At 42.9% G+C, this 15,755-nt stretch overlaps 1 protein-coding gene across 6 annotated transcripts in view; it reads right to left on the bottom strand.

The window, feature by feature from the left end:
• Positions 1 to 15,755, bottom strand: part of LOC138760684 (AT-rich interactive domain-containing protein 1B-like) — a 521,279-nt gene that overhangs the window by 42,736 nt on the left and 462,788 nt on the right. For all 6 annotated transcript variants that reach the window (XM_069931618.1, XM_069931621.1, XM_069931620.1 and 3 more), the window contains 2 exons: positions 10,957 to 11,163; positions 6,816 to 7,020 (listed from right to left, as the gene is read on the bottom strand). In XM_069931618.1, the coding sequence (XP_069787719.1) occupies positions 6,816 to 7,020; positions 10,957 to 11,163 (412 nt within the window). The remainder of the gene's footprint in view (positions 1 to 6,815; positions 7,021 to 10,956; positions 11,164 to 15,755) is intronic.

The following is a 15,755-nucleotide window of genomic DNA, read 5'->3' as shown; positions in this document are numbered from 1 at the left end:
GGCCGGGGGACAAGTTGTGGATGGTGGGTCTGGAGAGCGCATTGGCAACAATGTTGTCCTTACCCGCCCAGTGTCGCATGTCGGTGGTGAACTCCGAGATATAGGAAAGGTGTCGCTGCTAGCATGCTGACCAGGGATCTTTAGCCATGGCAAGGGCCTGAGCGAGTGGCTTGTGGTCTGTGAAGGCGGTGAACAGTCTGCCCTCCAGGAAGTAGCGAAAGTGTCTGATTGAGAGGTACAAGGCCAGCAGCTCCCTGTCGAAAGCACTGTACTTCAGCTCAGATTGTCGGAGGTGCTGAATGAAGAACGCCAGGGGGTGCCACTGCCTGTTGATCTCTTGCTCGAGGACGCCCCCGATGACCGTGGTGGACGCGTCCATTGAGAGTGCTGTGTGGGCGTCAGGTCATGGGTGGGCCAGTAGGGTGGCGGTTGCGAAGCCAGCCTTGGTCTGCACCAAGGCTGTCTCGGCCTCTTTTGACCACTCGAGTGTCTTTTGTTTGGCTGAGATCAGGGTGAACAATGGGCGCACTATGCATGTGGCCCCTGGGATGAAGCGGTGGTAGAAGTTCATCATCCTGGTGAACTTCTGCAGGCCCTTGAGGGTGTCTGGCCTGGGGAACTGTTGTATGACCTTGACCTTGTCTCGCGATGGTGATGTCCCATCTGCGGAGATAGTATGGCCCAGAAACTGTAGCGACTCCTTCCTGAACTGACATTTGGCCATGTTAACGGTGAGGCCGAATTCAGCCAGGCAGGCGAGCAGTGTTTAGAGATGGGACTTCTGCTCACTGTGATCTCGACTGGCAATGAGGATGTCGTCAAGATAGATAAACACGAAATCCAAATCTCTACCCACTGCGTCCATGAGCCGCTGAAAGGTTTGGGCTTCATTCTTCAGGCCAGAGGGCATCCAAAGGAATTCGAAAAGGCCAAACAGGGTGATAATGACTGTTTTGCCAATATCATCTGGGTGTACAGGGATTTTGATGGTATCCCCTCACCAAGTCAACCTTAGCGAAAACTTTGGCGACGTGTAAGTTGGCCGTGAAGTCCTGAATGTGGGGGATGGGGTATCAGTCAGGCACGGCTGCATTGTTGAGCCGGCGGTAGACCCCGCATGGGCACCAACCCTCAGAGGCCTTTGGGACAATGTGCAGGGGAGAGGCCTGGGGCTGTCCGACCTGCGAACTATGCTGAGCTCCTAGAAGCGGGCAAACTCCTCTTTTGCTAATTGCAGCTTCTCCGGCGGCAGTCGTCTGGCCTTGGCGTGGCAATGCAGTGACAGATGCCGTGCTGAGGCATAGTGGCGGTGAACTGTGGCCGTAAGATGGCAGGGAACTCATCTAGGATGCGGGAGTATTAGTTCCTGGGCGTGCAGACAGTTGCTATCCCTGGGCTGTGTGCACTGGAAGGCTCAATTCGGAGGGTCTGGAAGGTACAGGCGTGTACGAACCTCTTGTCCTTCAGGTCAACCAGCAGGTTGGGTGCTCTGAGGAAGTCAGTTCCTAACAGCACAGTTCTCACGGTGGCCAGTAGGAACTTCCAGCAGTATTTATCCTGCCTGAGGTGTACCTGGACAGTCCATGTGCCGAGGGTCTTTATATCGGTGCCGTTCGCTGCCCGCAGGGTGGGGTCTCATGGTCTCGTGCGGGATTCAAGGGTGGTCGGGGGAAGCACGCTCCACTCTGCTTCAGTGTCCACCTGGAAATGCCGTCCGTTGGTCTTGTCCACCATGTGTAAGAGGCTGTTCGTGTGGCCAGCTGTCACAGCCATCAGCAGCGTCTGGCCTGGTCTTTTCTCTGGTATAAGCAGGGTTGGCGGCATTTGCGGGCTTGCGCTCCCCAATGTTGGTGATAGAAACACCAGGTGGATTGGTGATCCTCTTTCTTCTGTCTGGGGGGTGAGCTGTGGTCAGCTGGGTCTAGGGTGGGCGACCTGGTTCATGGCAGCCTCATTCTCTCGTTTAGTTCACCACAACATGTCGGCATGGGCTGTGACCTTCCAGGGGTCCAAGAAGTCCTCGTCCGCTAGTAGGATTTGGATGTCCTCTGGCATCTGTACAGGAAAGCTTGCTCAAACATTAGGCAGGGTTTGTGACCTTCTGCCAGTGGGAGCATTTCATCCATTAAGGCGGACGGGGCTCTGTCCCCCAGGCCATCGAGATGCATCAGCCTGGCCGCGGGCTGCTGACGGGAGAGACTGAAGGTGCCAAGGAGGTGGGCTTTGAGGGCGATATACTTCCCTTCCACTGGAGGATCGTGGATCAGGTTGTCCACTATGGCCGCAGTTTCCTCATTGAGGGCGCTCACCACATGGTGGAGTTCGAGGTGATCTGCCGAAGATGAAACTGCACCTCTGCCTGCCCAAACCACATGTGGGACCGATGGGTCCAAGGTGGGGGGAAAGTTTCATGGCTGATCGCCGACGAATCCATGTTGGGAGACCGGATAATGCCTGGACTCTGTGGGGTCACCGATATAGCGGCTGCTACAACACAGAAAGCACACCACTGAATTCTGTGGGGTTTCCAGTGGATCATTTATTTGAATTTCGCGCGCGCCCCTTTAAGGCCAATGGGCGTTCCGCCCCCGTGCAGCAGTGACGTCATCCTGTTGCCTGGGCCGTGAGCTGCAACCTAAGCCATGAGGCAATGAGCAAGCTCCGACGGCGCCATCTTCTGCATCTGCCCCGCCAGCGCGGCGGTACAAATGGGGCTGGATCGTTCACAGAGAATGTGCGCCGCCACATAACAACATTTGTTTCTACACTATTCCATATGCCTCACATTTGACTTGTGAATATGGAATTGAATGGAGAACAAAATAAAGGGTTAAAAAGCAGATCTAACAACTGTTAGATTCTTGTGAATTAATTATAAATCTTTACTTACAAAATAATTTATGAAATGCTGATCAGGGATTGATCAAATCAACAAGGATTAATTTGTATAGTAAAATAATATTTGGAAATAATCTCCCTGGTTACTTTGAACTGCAACAGGTTATGAGCAGTTCTATTCAGTTCTACAAATCCCAAATGATAGTGTTCTTACAGAATATGTGAAATATGACCCATTAACCCATCCTAATCAAGAGTGGCAATCTCCAAGGCTTTCCCAACCTTTTGCCAGAAGCTGCAATGTGTTCTCCAAAGTAAACAATAAAAGGTTACTGGAGGTTAAGTATGCAAACATACATCAGACTCTACTGCCAGCTGTCATGCTGGGAAGACAATTTACTCAGTGTGAACTCACTGCCCTACTTTTAGGGACCAGCAGTTAATCTGCACTGATCAGGGGTCATTTGGAGGTAATTTCTGTTTATATTCAGATCATTCATCTAATTTATCTTCCCTCAGAGATTTCCCTAACTCAATACATGATATTTTGATGACTACTTGTCAGCAAACACCCAACGGTGTTTGGAAAGCTTGTTGGCAAAGGCAAACATGATTGGTTCCAATTCATGCTGCCAGACAGATCGAGAAACTAAGAAAAAAATTGGAATGATCCCCTTTTAAATATCATGTAAAAAGCTTTGCATTACAGGAGTGTAGCTTGACAAATTTAATGGCTGACATGTTCCTGCATGAGGCTCCTGGAAAAAAGAACCTAATCACAAATAGAGGAGCCAATTTTAGCTAATCTGGAGGCAAAGATGACAAAAGGAAGAAAAAAAAGTATGGATATTCAAATGAAGCATCTTGCATATGAGAGTCAGCATGCCAGCCATAATTTGAAACAATATAATTCAGATTATGAGGAGAGAGAAAATAAATTGATCGGATAAAATAGTTCTGAGGACATAGATATTGGAAGTCAGATATGAAGGCCACCATTTAGATGGCTGAGCTTCTGCTTGCATTCAGTGAAATCATGGGTCATCTAAAACTCAACTCTATCTTCCTATCTTTGCTCCATGTCCTTTCGTGCACCAAATTAACAGAAATCTATTATTTTTAGATTTAATATTAACAATGGTGTCAACAGTAGCAAATTTCAAATTGCTATGACATTATGTGCAAGTTATTCTCGAAAGTCATGGCTCTAATTTTAGGTTTTGCCTCTGGAGCTGTGAGGCAGCAGCTCTGCTAACTGGGTGATTATTTGGATCATCATACGATTTACATATGTTAAATTGAAGTTCTTTTAATTATTGCCATCTTCACCATCACTGAACATTAAAAACCAGAAGGACCACTTCCGCACTGCTTTTCTTCTTCCTGTCCTACTGGATGGTCTCCACTTACCTCTCTCTTGAATTCTGACATTGTGGAGCAGCCAGCTTCCACATTCAAATCCCTTGAAAATTCTAGACATTTCTGATGAATTACTTCTCAGTACTTTTTAAAGGAGAAAAACTCCCAAGTCTGATTATTATTCAGGCACCCATTCTGTAAGTTTTTATTTTCAATGTTTCTCAGTGTTAATTGCAACATCCGATGATCTGAAAATTTTAGAAGGGGCATTTTAGATTTCTGACTCCAAATTGTTTATTGCAAATAAGTGGTGGACCTGGTGTCTCATTTTAATGGAGAAGGAGGAGTTAAACCGAAATAGTGGTGAATCATAATTGGATTGAGCCTCTACTGGTTATAGCGCAGCCCAATGTGACAAATGGAAGTACCAGGTGCCTTGGCTCGCAGGTATTCACTGGCGGTACTGGGGCAATCGAAGCATTCAATGTAAAGGAGGGATTGCAACTCGATAATGGTTCACTGGGGAGATGCTGAGTGTACAGGGAATACTGCGGGAATCTACCACAATCAGAAGAAGGGGAGTTTAAAGTTGTTACTGCGAAACTTCAAAATCTTCAATAGTTTTGTTCCAAGTATTTTAAACATTAAAGAATTCAATGAAGTGACCTTAGTTGCTCCACTTACTGACCAGAAGCCTAAAGCAAGTAATAGGTTTTCAGTTGAGATGGGGAGGACGTCAGCAGGAACAAGCATTGGACCTCGATCCAGGATGCCAGAGGTCAAGTAAGTATGATGGAAAGCAGGCAACTGGCTACAGTGAGGTGGCTACATCCGAGAAGACGACGTGATCCTCGACTACTCACAGGCTCTGAAGGGACATTCTTTTTCTGCAAAATATTGCAAGAGTGTGGCGACTCTTTGCTGGAATTTGAATGGCTCGGAAAAGAAAGGATTTTAGTGTATCCCAGTATGATAATAAATAAACATGTGAGTGATTCTGCCCTGAGAATGCGACGGTAAGGTAGCTGTGTCCACAAATGTGGATTGTTGCAGTGTTTGAGTGATTAACGAAGTGCTGATTGATTGATTGAAAATTGAAAGCTGTCCTGCAAGATGAGCTTCATCCTAATTTAAAGGTTATACAGCACTTCAACCCAACAATGTGAGACTGTGCTTCTATTGCCACCACATCTTCATTATCCAGCTTGTCCCATAGGATGTATAAATAGTGCTTCATATCTGAGAAAAAGTTTTCTCTGGAGAGATTTCCAGTCCTGTGTCTTTCATGTTAAGAGAGGAACCATTGGTGGAAAGAAGAATGAAAAATAGGGTATCAAATTCTCCAGACCACTGACTGGAAATGAGACGATCTCTGAATCAAAGTTGATTGACTTCACTCTGAATTTTTACAAGTCTTACATGCAATTAGACTATGTTGAGAAAATCCAAGTACAAAGTTAAACAACCAAGTATTGATATGAATGACAGGTATTTAACAATATACAAGGAAACACCAACTGTGCACTGCTGAAGACTGGCTCGAAATTGGCTGAAGGGGTACCAAGTATTGGAAATGGGATGCGAGGGTGCTGAAGGGTTCCTGACCATGTCGGATCTGGAGCTCGGGTTGATAATGGTTTGGACTGGACTCTGGGTGGCTGCAAAGGCTGGAGGCAAATCTACGGACACTTGCTGACTCTGGGGGACTCTCTGACTGTAAGAGGCGCTTCAGGTAATTTCTGCCGATGGTGAATCTGTCTGCCTTAAAGTAGGCAAAAGCAATTTCACGTACGACGACATTGTTTTTATTACAGTGACAATAAACTGAATCTTGAATCTCGAAAAATGCACATCATTCAAGGAGAGTCAAATATAAATGCTTACTCAATTCAATATTTACAGACTGCTGATCTGAGAGTTATTTTGATAAGCATGTTGAAAATTCTCTGATGCCTCAAAATTCACAAATCGAGGGAAGAACTCAGATTATAGCTTGTAGTTTATTTTCTATCTCTTAAATATCAGAGAAAAAATTCTCACTTCAAACGAGGAGCCCCTTCAAAATACTAAAAAAAAATACAGCAATTTTTTGTTTGTCTTTATCTCAGCAATCATGAATTCCGTCTGCTTGAAAAGTGGCCGGATGCAACAGGCGTCAGCTTTGCACTCTTATTACAGAGAAACAAAGCACATATCCAACATTCCACCAGTCTTTTAACCAGGTACCCTCAACAGAGCCAAAACAAGCCACCAACACTAATTCGGTATATGAAAAAAATAGCTTGCTTCCAATTACTTATATTTGTAGACCACCCCTTCATCAAGGTTTCCAAACTCACTGTTCCCGTTAAAGCCACAAAACACTCTCTAAATCTTCACCAAAAATAGCACCTCAGCCTGTGACAATATGAACATTTAAGAAAATAGTTTTTAAGAATTTTTTATGTTGATGCTCAGAAACAAATGCACAATTACCCAGAAGGTGGTGTGGCTAAACAGATTAGCAAAAGTTACTTTAAAGACTTTTGTTCTTGTGGCTAAAAAAGCAAAACATTTTTAAGACAATAGAATGAAAATACTCCAGCTTATGCTGAATCTAGTGCTAGTTTTGTACTCACCCGGAGAAGGGGGCTGTATCTTAGGTTGCTTTTTGGATTCAGCAGAACTGAACATCTCAGGAGGAGGCTCCTCTCCTCGTTCAACCTTGCATTCAAAGGCAAACAGGTACTGAATGTACTGCTTTTTGAGTGAGCTTGCTGCACTGCTTGACGTACCTACACTCAAGGCAGTTGCCAGTTCACGCCATTTTTTGTTTTTGTTAACCTGGATGATGTTAAAATGAGAATTTGTTTGATAAGTCAATCAACAGAATTTAAATTACAATATTCAACTAATACCTTTTTGTGCTCTTGAATTTTCTGACCAGGCTTTTACCACTTGTGAAGATCCAAAGCATCTTCATAAAAACAATTTAACCGACCATGAACTGGGTTGGGGTGGGGCTGAGAGGAATTAGGGAAAGAGGAGAGAGAGAAAATATTGGAGTAAAACACAAAAATCTGCAGATGCAGTGATTGAAGTTAAAACATAATGCTGGAGAAACTCAGTAGGTCAAACAGTGTACTTTATATAGCAAAGATAAAGATACATAATCAACATTTCAGGCTGAAAGCCCTTCATCAAGGTATGAGCAAAACTGAAACAGGCACCCTAATAAAATGGTGCTGGGGGGAGGGGCAGAGGAGGAGCACAAACCTACAGGGAAGACGGAGGGCACAACAGTGAGTGGAGAGTGCCCAGACAGAATATTAGGTGTTACTCCTCCAATTTAGCATAGCAGTTAGTGCAACACTGCTACACCACCAGTGATCGAGACTGGAGTTCAAATCCCGCACTATATGTAAGGAGCCTGTACATTCTCCCCGATTCTGGATGGATTTTTCCTGGGTGCTCTGGTTTCGTCCCACTGTCTGAAATGTGCTGGAGGTTGAAGGTTAATTGGGTGAAATTAGGCGGCAAGGGCTTGTGGGCCAAAATGGCCTGTTACCATGCTGTATGTCAAAAAGAAATTATGGTGGCCTTTGGCAAGTGCATGAGGCCATGGACAGACATGTTGGCGTAGAAATGAAATAGTTGGCCACTGGGAGATCCTTGTTGATGCGAATAGAGCGAATGTGCTCAGTGAAGCAAACTCTAACTGGATGGCATTAACATCAACTTATCTGGTTTCTGCTAGACCACTCTGCATTTTCCCTCTCTCCCCAATCCCCCTGTCTCTTTTCATCCAGCATTCCACCCCTTCCCTCTTCATTCACAGTGCTATCCCACCTCCCCCTGATTTTTATTGTACCTTCCCTCCCTTGTCCACCTATAACCTCCTGCAGGTGGGCCTGTTCTCTTCCCCTTGCCAACCCTCCCTCTATTTCATTCAGATACCTGCTTGCATTTTGCTCCTACCTTGATGAAGGGGCTCAAGCCCAAAACACTGCTTATGTATCTTTATCTTTGCAACATAAAATTCTCTCTTTGACCTGCAGAGTTTCTCCAGCACTGTGCTTTTAGAGAGAAAATATAGCTGACACCCAACTTGTAAACTTGCAATAATCAGGAGCCTAAAAGTCGACTCACCTGAAAAAGAATGATCCTTTTTAATTAATCTGGGTGCGATTGGCTCAAACAAAGGAGCACTGTTTTATTTTTGGTGGTGTTGGGGTGGAAGAAACATGCAGGGGGTAGGAAGAAATGGAGTTAAAATGGTACAGTGGTAACTTTCATATTACTTAATTCTACCTTATTCACATGACTTGAGAAATTTATTAATGCTCATACACGCAAGAACAAAAAAACTACAGTGAGAGTGATCGCCTTTGATGTGAAGGCAATAAAGTACAGGTTAAGGTAAAACAAAACCTAGAGACACTACAAGAGACTGCAAATGCTGGAATCTAAAGCTAAACACAATCTGATGGAGGGTCTCAATGGGTTGAGCAGCATCAGTAGGAGAAAAAGAATGAGTATGAATGGTTGACATTTTGGGCCAAAACCCTTCATCAAGATCTTTTTTTAAAAAAAAATAGTCATTTATTTTGTTTGATACCATTCTTGCATTGATTGGCAATTAGCACTGGTGGCCATTCTGAATATTTCTAACCAATAATACTAGCAAGTCTAAACAATGGCACTCAGTTCCACTGCGCTGCTGTTACCATCTTAATGGAGGGTTTCTGTCCAAAACATTGACCATTCTTTTTCTCCCACTGATGCTACTCAACTTACTGGGTTCTTTCAGCAGATTGTGTTTAGTTTAGGAAAGAACCTGTGCTTGGATAGGGTGATACCAAGGCCAAATACAGAAGACTGTGCGGCCAATAGACTCAGCCTGAACATAATGCTGTGAAAAGTTTTCTGGAAAGTATTCCTGGCCAAAAAGCATTTGCAGCTTCATCATTGCCTTTCCATCCATTTTACGGTCAGAAATAAGGATACAGAATGGAAACAGACCTTTTGGCCTGCCATCATCAAACATTCACTGATAACAATTTCATTTTATTTTCCCCCCCATTACCCTCAACACCCAGATGGGCACTTCAAAGTTGCCAATTAACCAACCAATACATCTTAGGGATGTGGGAGGAGAGTGGAGCACCCAAGGGAAATTCGCACTATCACAGAGAGAACATGCAAACTCATATAGAGGTCAGGATGAAACCTTTATTGCTGGAGCTCTAAGGCAGCAACTCCATTCACTCTGCCACCATGGCACAGCATTCAGTTCCATCAATTGTACCACCATGGCAGAGGCAGCAGCTCCATGAACTGTGCCATTGTGGTAGAGACATCAGCTTCATTTGCCACATTATATATAATAAAGCAGACTAGACTCACATGCAATAAATCATGAACAGGAAATGAAAATGACTTTATCCACAAGGAAAATTGAAATCTGTTGATTTTCCTCATTCTATTTCCGCATTTCTCATTACTTGCTGTTAAATAGTAACAAATATTTACACCTCAAGACCAAGCCGATGAAAGGGAGCTCACCCCATAGAATTTTGGCTCCTCTAATCATAATCTCAACCACTTGTTATGGCTACAACAAATTTAGCTGCTGATCATTTTATGTAATTGGACAAAAATGGCTGGAGCATGATGTCTGGAAGTGACCCAGTAACCACTTTGCACTGGAGGAGCCATTATAGCTCACAGGTCAAGAAAACTCCTTTTTAACTACTGCACATTCCCTGTGAAAATCCGGCCAGGTCTCCTGGCTGAAATATTGAGTTCCTTCAGATTAAATAGTGTCCAGAATCTCAATTGTCCAGTCACTTGTGATCATTTGCATCACTTAACAAATCAAGTCTATCCTGGTGCCTTAATTTGAACTGAATTTTAAACTAGTTGGGTTTAATTTCAGTCAAAACCCTGGGCCACCAAAGACTGGTGACCAGCAGTCACAGTAACACACAAATATCCTGCTTTACCGCAATGTTTAGTTAACTAAAGATTGTGGTGACGAAGAATGTAACTAATTGCTTACCAGTGATCTATGGGACATGTGCTTTCCTTGAATTTTATTCAACCCCCACCCTGGCCTATGATAGACAGCCCATTGACCCATGCTGATTTATGGATGATTGTACTTTTGGACAAAGAAGGTCTTCACCTCAGCAAAACTGTCAGTCTTTATTATTTTCTTATGAGGCTTCTGTTATAATGGAGTTTAACACCACATCACAGAGATTTCTTGACCCAATAGATATTTTACACAAAGTTATAATATACATACCACAGATAATAACTGGTCTCACTCTTAGGGAGTAAGAGATAACAATAAAAGTTGAGCATACTACTGCTTTATATTACAATGAAATCAATGGACAAGCAACCAGGCTGCATTGACAAGCAAGCCTTTAGCAGTGTCGTTACACAAGAATTGTTCAGAAATTACAACAAGCATCATAACCTTGCTACTTTGAGTCAAATATAACACTTTTTTGTAAGATTAACTTTTACCAATACATAATTCAAAATTTACCTTTGGTAGCAACAACATTAAAACATCAGCCAATAAACTCTGAATCACCCACAAGTACAAATATATTTCAGAATTAGAATTTATCATCATGAACATGTCATGAAATTTGTTTTTTTGCGGTTGCGTTACAGTGCAAATATTGCTACAAATTACATTTTAAATATAAATAAATTAGTGCAAAAATAAGAGAAAGTGAGGTAGTGTCTGTGGTGAGCACCTACCTGTGCCAATCCTCCAATTTCCTTAACACAAATGTAAAGTCGATAAAGATCTAATGGTTTTTTGCCCACAGCAGGTAAACTGGGCACTGGAGTTCCTCTCTCCTCCATGAAGGTCAAGTAACGGTCTATCCACATTTTGCGTTCCTGCTCACTTCCAAGTTCATATAGCTTGGTTATTTTCTCACCAGTGGTGGAAGAATTTGATTTCTGGAATAAGCAGGAACAACAAAACAGAAATGTGATGCATCTCATTTTTGTAATTGCAAGAAAAGTGCAAATCCTTAGAAAAATAATAAACAATAAATGAAGGCTACTAGTTCTGGCAGTCACCAAGTAAGCAATTTATTGCTGGGTTTCTATTCTAATGCCTAGTGTTTTTATATTTCATCTGGACTAAAAAAAAACCAAGTGTAACAAACACAATTGTGAATGTGGAATACAATACTATTCTTAGGAAAGTGACAATTTAACCCTTCCCAGGTTTCACGTTTTTTTTCAAATAATTTCTTTAGCCAGAGAATGGTGAACCTCTGGAATTTGCAGCCACAGGCAGCTGTGGAGGCAAAGTCGTTGGGAGTAGTTAAAGCAGAAATTGATAGCTATCTGAATAGACAGGATATCAAAGGTTATGGGGTGAAGGCAGTGGAGTGGGGCTGAGTGGGAGAATGGATCAGCTCATGTTGGAATGGCAGAGCATGCTCTATGGGCCAAATGGTCTACTTCTGCTTTCTGCTTGGAAGATCTATTACAGTAAATACATTATCCCTCTTGAGTTAATGACTGACTTAATTTATTATGGCATATGTCACTTGACACCAGCAAACAATACCTTTGTTGGTGTAGATTTAATTTTTGTTCTCTCCCGACTCCACTCCCCCACCCAAAAAAAAAACACCTGACCTGGACAAAAAAATTTATTGGCAAGAAGGTGGTATTACAATTTGGAAAGTAAATTCAAACAAATTTTCAGAACCTCTTCCCACTGCTGCCTTCGGGCAGAAGTACAAAAACCTGAAGACCAGCACCTCTAGATTGAAGAACACTTTTTAATAACTGTGGGGCCCTTGAATGTCCCTTTGTAACATTAATGAACAAGGACTACTTCATCACCACTGCTTTACCTGCATAATTTTTAAATCACTTATTTTGCTCGAGAATAATCTATACAACATATATGGATAAGAAAGTAACACCAATGATATGCATATCTGAATAATGAAATATGGACTGTATTGAACTCCAATGTTTCTCAATTGGTAATTATGAGAGAAATAAAATTTCAGAACAAATTAAAGCTTCACAAAGAATATCTACATGTTTGATAATTCATATTGCGATTACCTGCTCAGGGTATGAATGGAGACTGAGAATCTGGTGGGGTGTTGTTAGAATAACAATCTTGCTCTCAACATTACCATGATCATGGAGCTTATTGTTGACTTTTGGAAGGAGAGGCTGAAAGACCAGGTACCTAACTGCATTGATGGGACACAGGTGGGAAGGGTTAGAACTTGCATATTTCAGAAGACCTTTCCTCGAGCTAGCACATCAAGGCAACCCTAAAGGTGGCACACCCAATGCCTTTACTTTCAAAGCAGACTGAGGATATTTGGCATGTTGTTGAATACTATTTTGAACTTCTTCAGTTATACTGTGGAAAGTATGCTGACTGATTGTATCGCAGCCTGGCTTGGGAATTCGACTGCCCAGGTACACAGATGTTTCAGAAGGTAACAAATATAGCCAGGCCCATCACAGGCTCAAACCTCCATTCCATTGAAGACATCTATGTGAGACAGTCCCTCAAGAAGGCAGTCAACATCATAAAGGACCCCAACACCCTGGTTCAGAACCTCTTCTCACTGCTACCTTGAGTCAGAAGTACAGAAACCTGAAGACCACCACCTCTTGGTTGAAGAACACTTTTTAATAGCTGAGGGGCCCTTGTTACACTAATCAACAGCAGCTGTTTCATCACCACATAAGGACCGTCTGCATAACTTTAAATTACTTTTTTTTGCTTGAGAATAATTGTGAACCTTTATTATTTATTTTTGTATTTATCTTTTTAATTCGATTTAATGTACTATTGAAGCTGTTTAATTAGCTGTTTTTGTACCTTTTATAACTAAATACTGATACAGTTGCAGCAAGAATGTCAGTGCATATGTACACTGAACAATGTCTGTAATCATATACAATTATTCATTGAAATTGAGAGATATTTAAAACAATTTTATTGTTTTCCTGATTTGAAGAACTGAACCATTAAATATATTTTAATCTCTATTTATATTCAATATTTATTCAGGCTGTAGATTGAAAGCTGATTATTTAATATATGGATCTCACAATCATTGAACACAGAATATTTAACATTTTAAATACACCTAGTTCAAGATATCGTAAAATACAATAAATGAATAACACTCATATAATGAATCATAAATTATATTCACATTACCATACATATAAAGAATAACACAGAACATTACAACACAGTACAGGTCCCTTCAGCCCTTGACGTGGTGCCATCCCATATACAGCATGTTTCTGGTTATCTGAATAGCTTGGGACCGGACATTTTTCAGATGACCAAATAATGGCTTTAAGCTGCCCAGTACCATCAGCAGAACTTGTATCCGTGAATAAACAAGAACAAAAAACAATAGAAGGCTTTTCAAGCATGAAATAATGTCTAATTCTTACCAAAAAATGTGATCTCTGCTTACAAAATAAGAAAAAGGCAGATCCATGACACTTCTGTCGCCATTCCCCGACACTTCCCCACCTCTGCTGCCGGTCCCAACACCTCCCCACCGTCGTTGCCGATTCCTGATACCTTCCCACTCTGCTGCCAATCCCGACACCCATCTTCCCACCGTTGCCGTCGATCCCCGACACCTCCCCACAGCTGCTGTCGATCCCCGACACCTCCCCATCGCTGCTGTCGATCCCCGACATTTCCCCTCCGCTGCTGTCGATCCTCGACACTTCCCCTCCACTGCTGTCGATCCCCGACACTTCCCCTCCGCTGCTGCCGATCCCCGAGACTTCCCCACCACAGTCGCCAATCCCCGACACTTCCCCACCAGTTGCCAATCCCCGACACTTCCCCACCACAGTCTCCAATCTCCGACACCTCCCCACTGCTGCTGCCAATCTCCGACACTTCCCCATCCCCGTTGCCGATCCCCGACACCTCACCTTCTCTGAGCCAACATCCAGCCTTTCAGCATCTGTCTTCCTGGCTGGTTCTGAGGTCTGTTGTTACCAAACTCGCCAAGAATGTCAGAGCTCCACAAGAGCACGTCAAGTGAAAACAAAATGTCAATTTGTGACATTATGTTGCCGCCAAAAAAAAAGTTCGGATAACTGAGCTTTTCGGTTGACCAATTTTCGGATAATTGGAAATGTAATGCATTCCTTAAAAAAGTACTAAACCCACCCTACCCCATAACCCTCTATTTTCCTTTTACCCATGTGCCTGTTTAAGAGTGTCTTAAATGCCCCTAATGCTTCAGTCTCTACCACCATCCTGGAAGGGCACTCCAGGCACCCACAACTTTCTGTGTAAAAAATTTACCCCTGATGTCTCCTCTTGACTTCCCTCCCTTCACTTTGTACATACTTCTTCTGGTGTTTGCTCTTCCTGCCCTGGGAAACAGGTGCTGGCTGTCCACCTTATCTATGCCTCTCATAATCTTGTAGACCTCTATCAAATCTCCTCTTATCCTTCTATGCTCCAAAGAGAAAAGTCCTAGTTCTACTAACCTTGCCTTATAAGACTTGTTTACCAATCCAAGCAACATCCTGCACCCTTTCCATAGATTGCACATCCTTCCAGAACTGAACACAATACTCTGAGTGTGATCTTACCAGAGATTTGTAAAGCTGTATGGATTTGAACCCCAAGGTCCCTCTGTTCAATAACACTCTTAAGTAACTGACCATTAACCCTGTACTCAGCCTCCTGGTTTGTCCTTCCAAAATGCATCACCTCACACTTATCTGGATTGAACTCCATCTGCCACTTTTCTGCCCAACTCTGCATCCTGTTTATATCCTCTTGTATCCTTTCACAACCTTCAGCTCTATCCACAACTCCTCCAACCTTCATGTCATTTGCAAACTTACTGACTCGTCCTTCCTCCTCTTCATGTAGGGCATTTATAAAAATCACAAAGAGCAGGGGTCCCATAACAGATCCTTGCAACACTCCACTAATCACTGACCTCCAGGCAGAATACTTTCCTTCCACCACTAGTCTCTGCTTTCTTCCTGCAAGCCAATTTTTTATCCACACAGCCAAGGTTCCACTAATCCCATGTCTCATAACTTTCTGGATGAGTCTCTTATGGGAGACCTTATCAAATGGCTTGCTAAAATCCATATAGACCACATCTACCGCCCTACCCTCAACAATTTCTTTTGTTACCTCCTCAAAAATCTTAATTATGCTCATGAGGCATGACATTCCCTTCACAAAGGCAAGCTATCCTTGATTAGACTGTACTTCTCCAAATGTTCATAGATCCTATCCTTAAGAATCCTCCCCTGTAGTTTGCACACCACTGACGTAAGACTCACCGGTCTATAATTTCTTACCTTTTTTCAAACAAGGGGAGTACATTTGACATTTCTCCAATCCTACAGAACCTCCCCTGTGGCCAAAGAGGATTCAAAGATCATAACTGCTGCCCCAGCTATCTCTTCTCTCACTTTCCACAGCAACATGGGGTAAATCGCATTCAGTCCCAGGGAATTATCAATCGATGTTTTTAAGAAGATCCAACACT

Source organism: Narcine bancroftii, chromosome 4 (genome assembly GCF_036971445.1).
Source record: "Narcine bancroftii isolate sNarBan1 chromosome 4, sNarBan1.hap1, whole genome shotgun sequence".
Taxonomy (NCBI): domain Eukaryota; kingdom Metazoa; phylum Chordata; class Chondrichthyes; order Torpediniformes; family Narcinidae; genus Narcine; species Narcine bancroftii.
This window is presented reverse-complemented; position numbering and strand designations above follow the sequence as displayed.